This window comes from Symphodus melops (assembly GCF_947650265.1).
Source record: "Symphodus melops genome assembly, chromosome: 3".
Taxonomy (NCBI): domain Eukaryota; kingdom Metazoa; phylum Chordata; class Actinopteri; order Labriformes; family Labridae; genus Symphodus; species Symphodus melops.
Genome location: NC_136693.1, coordinates 13,492,031 through 13,501,585, shown reverse-complemented (window position 1 = coordinate 13,501,585; position 9,555 = coordinate 13,492,031). Strand labels below are relative to the sequence as shown.

Genomic DNA, 9,555 nt, shown 5'->3' with positions numbered 1-9,555 from the left:
CTTGATTTCTTCTATAACTTCAATTCACTGTGATTGGCTAGGACTGCCAGAGGTTTATTCCACTGACCTCACAAGATATTTGCTTAATTTACTCGGCTGTAGTTTAAGTACTGATCTGTCTTCTCAGCTAATCTTAGTCATGAAATGTTCCAACAGGAATTATTTAGCAGCCTTATGAGTTCTGTTTTTACTTTAGGTGCAATAAGCTTAAGACACTTCTAATGTTAAAATTCACAATGACGTAAAGATATGCTAAAAGATCTCATGAACTCTTCCAGCAATAATTTTATCGTGATACATTTAAGATTCAGCATAAAAGAAATGCATAACTGCAGCTAAAGAAACACAGTACACAGGTTGGATAATAGTTTATATTTATATTTGTATATATATATTATATTGTGTTTACTTAACAAACATGATAAATGCAATGTCTCCAAGTTAGCTGTAACAATAAAAATACAATATCTTTGTGTCCTTAAAGTACATAGAAATTAAAACAGCAAAACAAAAAAAACAAAAACAAAGACCGCCCTAAGTAGTTCACAGAGAGGTACAAATATACAGTACAAATCTATTTTATTCAAAACGGTACAAATAAGAATGCAACAAAATAGAGATATTAATGCTTTGTTAAAGTCAGGTAGGTGTAGGGTATTCTAAGGGAGCACTTTCGGTCAACAACTCTAAGGCTTCTGATAAAAGATCAATACATATTGGTACGGCCGTACAATATTAAAACTCACTATACAAAGTTCATACAACCTGGATTATACTTGAGGATTGAATGTTACATTTACATCATTGCATATATTTTGCAGATTTAGGCATGTTTAAGAAAAGACGCTGTTCTCTGTTTAGAAGAGTTAACATGTCACATGAAAAGCAGTGTCACCTTGTGCCGAAAAATGTACATCAAATCTGAAAATACACAGACTTCTTTAAAACTTGAAACCGTTCTCATTCTCCTGAATTCATATGACATCAGCTGCACCGAAACCGTCCTCCGTTCACCTTTGCAGTTCAAAAATGGATTAAACTATAGGAAGTTGTTCACACAGATTAAAACAAAACAAAAAAATCCCACTGTCAACATCACAAAACAAAACAAACCAGTAAATTACTATCAATGGAAAGCTATCTGATTTATGCAGCTTTTCCATCTCCATTTATTCAAACCCAACTTCTCTTGTCCAGAGACTGTCGGTCAATGCACAAGACACCAAACCATTAATCCATTAATGCAAGATATCTATAAAAAAAGAAAACAAAACTACTGATCGTGAGCAACTAGAAAACAACAGATGTGTGCATGTCTGTCTATATGTGGACTTAATGGACTCCCCTCCATTGCAGACACTCTTGGCATTGTATTGTAAAAAAGTGCAGAGAAAAGCTTCCATTTACTTCACTTCCCCACATCAAAAAAAGAAAGAAAAAAAGCTAAGTATGAGCAGAAAACATTAGAACTGTGACGCAATACATGATGAAAAAAAAACAAAACCAAAAGACAAAGTGGATGTCACGGCTTGACATTTCTGATTTTCTTTTGTACAGCCTGAAAAGGGAACACCAAGTTTACCAGAAGCGTTATTCCATTATTTCACATACTGTACAAAGCAGAATTTAAGGCAATATTGACATGCGTTACCAAAGCCATCTATACAAACAAAAACTATCTACAGAAACACACAACCTGCATTAACTCCATGATTCTGTGTGCTCTAACGTTTTGAATATCTTCAATAAACCTACAGCTTTTATCAAATCAAATAAAAACACTGTGAAAGAGGGCTTTTAGTGCAATTACTTACAGCAACAGACTCAGTAATGTGAAGAGGATTCATGTGACATCTTTGTGGATTTTTTTTTGTTTCCTGTTAAACATGGCGGCACAAACTGCTCAGAACAGAGGGCAGAAAGAACAGGATGGTCTTTGCTGTGAGAATGAACAGGAGGTAAACTCACAGGTGGCACTGCATGCACCATTTAAAGCCCAAATGCATGTTGACCTAAAAGAAATGGCTGAAGTGCCAAAACAAATCAAGACAACGCACAACAATCTGATTGACACCGGTCTTGAGTGATATGGCTCCGACTGTGTGGCACCAAAAGAGAGGATAAAAGTTTACCGATCTGAGACTCCGCAGTGGGCTTCAGGTAGGAAGAGACCAAGTAAGAACTACGAGAAGCAAATCTACTACGCAAAATAAAATACTGCTGTGAATTCCTATTTAGAATAATCCTTTAACCAGACATCGGGGGGAGGGGGGGGGGGAGGGGGTGACTGCATCAGCCAACGTGGCCCTGGAGCCATACTTAAGACAAAGAAGTTACAATACTGAGTTTTCTGCATAGAAACACCGAGACAAATGAAATGTTTTCAGGGTTATGTCTATTGCTTAATGCATGGAACAAAAATGCAGTGTGGTGAAGTTTGTGATGTCAGGATGTGTTCTTGTGTAAACATAAATGTTTTTACTGATTTCTAATTCCAAAGCATTTTGAAGGATAGATTGACAGTTTTTCAAGTCCATCTTAACAGCAAACAAACTTGTTTCACAAGTTATAATCACTCAAGATCATTCACTGTAACCACGCCACGTTTGCAGTGGGATACCAGTTGGACAGCATAGTACAGTTTAAACGCGTGACATCGAGAGCAGAGCTAGCTGGAGTAAAATGAGTCGTGCGTGCACACGTGCCTGGCCCTAAAGCTCGTTCTTATTCTGAGTAAGACAATGTGGACTTGCTTATCTACAGTAGTAAATCTTAAGCTAATGTAACATCTTACAATTAATATGATACATCGTGAAACTATTTGTCCAACAACAAAACAATTTGTTTAAATTATTTTCAATAGCTTTGTAATTGATACAAATACCAATAAGGTAGTAATAATAACGGAGGAAAAATGTGTCAACAAAGTTACTCAAAAAATCAATTGCGTGCAAAAAAAAACAAAGAAAAAAAGAAAAAAAACAGCAACTCTGCGAGACACTCATTTGATTGGACTAACTGCGGCAGCTGAAGCCTTATATGAGCTTGGCTTTAGATTTCGTCCCACGATCTTTCATTGGATTTGCATCAGAACAGAAATCTTTGTGCCGATATGAGAAATGATTACATCGACGGGGATGTGAGGACTGTTTTAAAGAAAGACTTGAGCAAATGTAAATCTCTCCTTTAAAGCTGCTAGTAATGACAGCTCTGACAGATGAGGCTGTCAGAGTGTTTCCCTGTACATCAGGTGACAAGAGAACGGGCAAGGGTTCGACAGGAAGGACACACCTTAGTGCTGGGGTACAACATCAACACATCCGTCACGATGTAAGTTAACAACCATGCAAGTCATCTTGAGTACATCCAATGAAAGTTAATACATCAGTTGATTCATGAAATGATCAAATGTTTTCCCAGAGGTCAGTCCAAAGAGCATGACAGTAAAAAAAACTGGTACAGTTTGATGTACACGTTCTAATGGGAATGTTTGTGTGAGGAATGCTTTCTGATTGTAAACCTCGAAATGATTCTATGTATGGTCTAATTGCACTTGTTTTAAGTTTGACCCTTTTGGATTTTTTTGGATTCAGTTCTCCGGGATTAACGTGTCAAAAGGAGGAAACTGCAGCATTTAACTTGGCTAATTTGTAAACAGAGTTAAAAATGCAGATCATTTTCTTCCTCTCTCTCTCTAACCACAAAAATATTCACAACAATACTTCAAACATTTTCCCTTCATTAAAAAAAAAAAAAAAAAAGTATCTACTGTACTGTGATTCCTATTAACAAAGTCAGTGTGAAGTCAATGAGAGACATTTTCTATGTGCAACACATAACAATCAAAAGATTCACTGCATAAAGCAGATCCAAGCACAAAAAGCCGAGGACTTTAAAGAGACTTTAGAGAAAAGTAAAGATCAACTGATAATGATCGCAATGGAATCAAAGTCCAGCCGTCCTTGGAGTTGCACTTGAATAAATATCATCAGCGAGAAGCCGAATTTAAGAGAAGAATATTTCAGCGATCTCCTGTCAAATTTGTTTGATGTGGGTTTTGCGTGTTCAAAAATAATAAATCTCAAAGAAATCAATCAAAATAGTGCATCATCTTTGAAGGTCAGGCTTCAAGACGGTCGGACCTCACACCTCTGATGTGAAGACAGATATAAAACGGCCCACACAAAGAGTGGTTCCTGGGGGAGAGTATTACAGCAGTGCTGTAAAAAACAGCTATTGCTTTCATTTGGTAACTGAGCAAAGAGTTCAAATTCGCCACTGACCTGCCCGCACATACGGTTTCTCTCTAAGGCAAACAAAACACATCCCTTCTAAGTAAGCTACAGTGGCTTGTAGCCATTCATCTGACAGGGGAATACGTCTCGGGTTTATTCCCGCAGGTGGCTTTGGTGATGACCAGCCAGTGCCCTCCTCCTCCATAATCATGCTCTTTGAAATTGCATCAATAGTCACCAGTCTGGTCAGAAAAGCTTTGAGGTATAGAGAGGAGGAGGGAAGGGAAATTATTAAGTCATAAGATTACAATGAAGTGATGGAAATTCTCTCTGATGATACAGGAATGTGAAATGTTTTTTGTTTTGTTTTTTAAATCAAGAACAAACACTTTCCATTCTGCAGCATTTATGCGCACAAACACAAATGTAAGGGCCCTCGCCATAAAACAGAGGGCATGACGATCTTTTTTTTTTTTTTTCAAACTGATTGATAACCAGACACATTGATTGATTTTCCACCATCTTTGATTGTCAGACAAGCGAGACGAGCCACACTTGGCCTGAGAGAGGATACTGTTCTTTGCAGACTGAGAGGGGATCTCTGCTGACAGAAGAGGTTTCAGACTCTTGCTTGAGAGGCGTAATGTAACATACACTGACTGTTAGCATCCCAGCAGGAACTGAGGTCAGCAACTGTACTCAGGTTTTTTTTTTCTTTTTTTGGGGGGGTAAATGCTTTTTGAAGGAAACAAGATCTTAGGAAAGGCGGAGACAAGAGATCATAGGCTGTGGATCTTGTATTTACATCAAAATCTGCAGAGTTGGTTGCTTCGCTGTGCTACAAGCACTTTTTTTTTTTTTTTGGGGAGTTTGTGGTCTTCCAAAGTCAACTCTATCGAAAAGGAAGCCAGAGTTTTTTCTGAATGCAATGGGCACCTCTTAGCATGGAAATGAGGAAGTGGCCACAAAGGAGGGAGGGAGCGAGATAAATGCAGTGTGTAAGGACTATGGTAGGGATTTCAACAGCTACATACTTTCTACTCAGCTCTTCACGTCCCTGTCAGACCTCAGCTGGCCGGAAAAAAAACAGTCTTGTATACTTTGGCTAATGAAAACCAAACTAGACCACAACTTCTCTCCAGATTGACACTGATCCTGTGGGTTTGTTGTTGTTTTTTTGTGTGCAAATCTCATACATTCTGAGGCTACATTCGCACTCTTTTTTTCCCCTCTTTCTCTCCTTCTCAGACTCATTCTTAATCTTGGCAGTCTGTTCTTTAGTTGCTACCAAATGTGATGCTACTTCCCTGCATTAGAGCGCCCCTCTATGGACAGTTTGATCTCCTGGGGGATAAAAGAGGGCCTTGTGTGGCCAGAGGTGCTTATTTGAGGGCGTGGCCCTTCGTCTCCCTTCATACTGTATCTTTGGAGGGCAGGTGACGACCAGCGCCTCTGAGAAGCACCTAGTGAAGCCTGCATCGCTGCCATCCCTGCCCCTGCAAAAGCAGAGCCCTCTGTGTGCAAATGGAAACTGCTCTGGCTCCTTGGATGCTCTGCTGAGGTCCTACTTGGTCTGACGGGTGGCTCAGTGTGTCCTACGACCCCAAAATGTCTGCCGTCCTCCTTCTCGACTACATCTTTGTCTCCCTCTCTTTGTCTCTCTCGTTGGTTTCGGTCTAGCCTGAAGTGAGACGTAGGCCGTGTCTGCTGAGGGGCAGGTGGCCCCATGAGCTGGTGACCAGGTCCTGACGTAGCGTTGGTTTTGCTCAAAGTTCTGGGCAGGCTCTGTTGTTGTTGTTGTTGTTGTTGTTGTTGTGAATGATGATGCGGCGGTCCTTTCTGCTGCTGCTGTTGCTGAAGCTGCTGCTGCAGAGTAATGGACACGCACACATCTCCTACCTGTAGATGATGGCAGGCCAGGCCGTAGAGCTGTGCCGTGCGCTCAGGGCTGCAGGATGACCAGCCCTGACCGAAGACGAAGAAAGGGTGCTCTGGGGGCACGTCAATGGTGACTTTACTTTGCTGCTCCCCAACAGTAAAGTGAAGTGACACGAGGCCAGGTCTCTGCTGGCTGGCACGGATGTCCACCACCATGCTGGAGTCGATCTTGAGCCCTCCGCTCACCTCAGCGCTGCGCACAAAGTCCTGAGTCTGCAAGTCTTCCACACGCTTCAGTTCCCCCGTGGCCAGCTGGATGATGGCCCCCTTCATAAAATGTGACGGGTTGCAGGGAGCCTGGGCAGGAGCGTGGCTTGAAGCCAAGGCCTGAGTTACATCTGCTGCAGGCTGCACGAGAGGTGGCTGCTGTGGGGGCTGCTGCTGAGCTTGGGTCTGCTCCGCCCTTTCAGGGAGGCACACTCTGGCTAAAGAATCATAGGTTTTAAAGCTTGGGTTAGAGGAGGCCATGGTGGTGGAGGCATGGCTGACCGATGCATCATTAGACTGTCCGAGATAGTGTTGCTGTGTCAGTTGGGGCTGATGCGGCATATGATACTCCAGGGGAATAAGGACTGGTTGCCCATTGGCCAGCATGACAGCATGGCCCGGTTGTCCCGTTTGTGCGTCGACACCCGACACTCTGGGGTCACTGTAACTCACAGTCCCTGCCGCGTACGCAGTCCGGCTCGAAATCACGCCCGCGTTCTCACCGTGGACTTCTCTGGTTCTCTGGGCCCCCTGAGAGAGGTTTAAAGGCGCGAAGGAGACCTCTTTCCTCACTCCACAACCACTTTGGCTGGAGGATGCCAAATGACCAACGACCTGCTGCACCTGCAAGTGGATTAAAATATATATTTTTTTTTTTATTATTTGAAATTAGTATCGCAACAAAATTAAATTACTAGAAAAGGGACCAGCTTAACACAAAAAAACAAAAGAGTCGATTATTCTAAATGTTTAAGACTGATATCCCAGCATTCTTGTAGAGCCAAGAACTAATCGCACAGTATACAAGGTGTGAAACTAAGCATGAAATGAGTTAACTTTACATTATATGGTTGGGATAATGAGACTCGCATAGGGATGCAGTTGACGTGTCTTACCTCCAGGTCGCTGTCTGGAGTGCTGCGCTGGCCAGGTGAGACTCTCCCCTCCAGCCTTTTGTTGTGCAGGCCTCTTTCCTGGCTGTGCTCCTGTGCTGCAGCACTGAACGCTACCTGCAGCAGGCGGGAATTTCTAGCAGTGTAGGCTGGATCTAGAACAACAACCTCCCTGGCTCCCTGCTCTTTGCCGCCTCCGTTCATCTCCGTTTCAGTCCCCTGCTGGCCACCGTGGGGTTCTCTGGTTGCAGTGGCAGCCCTGGCCACCTGAGGGTGGTAGAAGACTGGCATCCCTCTAGAGCTGACCTCTGCTGCAGACAGGACCCCTACAGTGCTGAGGTGCTGCTGGGGCGCTTGCTCTGAAGGATGCATCAACGGGACACTGCTGGTTGATGCAACTTTGGCAAAAGTATGAGCAGCTACCTGAGCCTGGGGAGGTGGGGAAACAACACCTTCTTGGATGACAGATGGATAGGGAACTAGGTGAGACACAGCGTGGGGCTGAGGAATGGTGCCTGGTGGAGAGATTAATGACCCCGGGACAAAGCCAGGGGGTAGAGCATAAGGTACTGCTGCATAAGGGGAACTAACAAACTGGAGAGAGGAATGAGGGATCTGGGCATATCCGAGAGGAGGATAGGAAAGGCCTGGGTGCTGCAGGAGAGGCGAGTGTACGGTGTAGGCTGGAGAAATGTGGCTCAATACTGGGTGAAGACTTGTCGATGGAAGTGCCACTTTGTAGAGCATACTGTATTGGTCGACAGACACCGCTGTTAAGCCATCAGAATTATCTACTCCGTAATGAAGCCCTGGCTGAGCTCGCAGCCACTCAGCAGATAGAGTCCCTCCATGTGTGTCACTGTTGACTGTAGAGTTTTGGACAGGTACAACTTCATCTTCTCCAGCACCACCAGCACTACATCCACCTCCGCTACTGCCGCCGCCGCCCCCTCCTCCCGCAATCCCGCCTCCCCCCGCCCCTCCAACTCCACTGCTGTTACTAACTGGGAGGTCCCTCTTCTTAGGAGGCAGGCACTCCTGGTTGCGCTCTTGAGCTTGTTTCATTGCAATCCTCTAAACCGAGTGGGTAGCTTTACTGTACTGCACAGGAACTGAAACTTGCAAGCAAGTCAGCCCGCACAGAGACCAGCTGGAAAAACACCTGGTTCACCTCGTGTACAAATTCACCTGAAAAAAAAAGGGATTTACAATTAAAATCCCAGGTAGGATAAATCCAATCACATACAACTGTTACATCATATGACCCTCCATCATCTAGGTGGTCCATGTTAATCCTCACTATGACAGTATCATGCAATAACTATACCTGCTTAAATTATTAGACCTGACAAGAGGAAATGTAATAACAATAAATGCATTTTCGTGACACTCAACTCACACAAAGTCCTGTCAACAAACTCACACACATCAAGCATTAACATTAACCCTCCTTTTCTCTCTGTTAGGCAATAACTAAATCAATTCTGCTCTGAGAGCAAAGGTGGAGGTTCAAAGTGACGTGGTCAAGAAAAAGTCATTAAAAACATGTGCTATTGACGCTGGTTTGAACAGACACATTTAACTAAAAGTGAGCCCATGATCCTGACTCGAGTGGGTTCCTGTTTGTCTCAACACATATTAACGTCAAAGACAGTCTCTCTCCCTCTTAAATAAACCGTTGAACAGCAGTAGAGAGTTAACCTGAGCAGTGTAAATGTAGATAACACTGCAGCATATCTCCCCCTCTTCCACTTCAGCTCAAACACTGTTTCACGTTAGCTCGTCGCTGACTTGGTCAAAGTTAGCTCGTAACTTGGTGTCATTGTTTTCCCCCTAAACGAGCACATGAGACCGCATGACACTTTTTACACTGACACTGAATGAAGATGAAGACTTTTAATATATAACGCTGTTTGGGGTCATTTAGTTATCTCTATAATTTATCAGCCCAGCGGCTTCGGCTAGTTAGCTACACGGCTAACACAGCAACAACTAGCTCCATGACAAACCAACATGGCAATGTGTAGGACGCCCGTCAAACAGGTCCAGGCTTCCACTCGACGGGCAGACGTACCTCCACATGTCATCGCGAAGGGTTTTTTTCTTCCTGAAAGTTGATATGCAGAGGGACAATTGAAGAAATCAAGGCTAGGGAGTCGAGCCCATCTCGAAGGCCAGCAGAGGCGCTCACCAATGACGTCACCATTTTGATTCAATTTCCTGTTTTCTTTTCATACAGAAATGATCAAATATCAGTGATCAACTATCAATGATCAGATATC

The 9,555-nt window shown here is 43.3% G+C and overlaps 1 protein-coding gene across 1 annotated transcript; it reads right to left on the bottom strand.

Annotated features, from left to right (window-relative positions):
- Window positions 1-5,397: 5,397 nt before the first annotated feature.
- atxn1l (ataxin 1-like) lies at window positions 5,398-9,477 on the bottom strand. The gene is made up of 3 exons (XM_079340154.1): window positions 9,348-9,477; window positions 7,277-8,461; window positions 5,398-7,004 (listed from the first exon to the last, which is right to left on the bottom strand). The coding sequence occupies exons 2-3, from the start codon at window positions 8,336-8,338 to the stop codon at window positions 5,535-5,537; spliced, it is 2,532 nt and encodes an 843-aa protein (XP_079196280.1). The 5' UTR covers window positions 8,339-8,461; window positions 9,348-9,477; the 3' UTR covers window positions 5,398-5,534.
- Between the last annotated feature and the right edge of the window lie 78 nt (window positions 9,478-9,555).

Bases quoted from the DNA above. Each gene is read 5' to 3' on its own strand.
- atxn1l (XM_079340154.1), bottom strand. From the start codon at position 8,338: ATGAAACAAGCTCAAGAGCGCAACCAGGAGTGCCTGCCTCCTAAGAAG. The intron at 7,005-7,276 runs GTAAGACACGTC...ATCCACTTGCAG, and splicing joins CTCCAGACAGCGACCTGGAG to GTGCAGCAGGTCGTTGGTCA.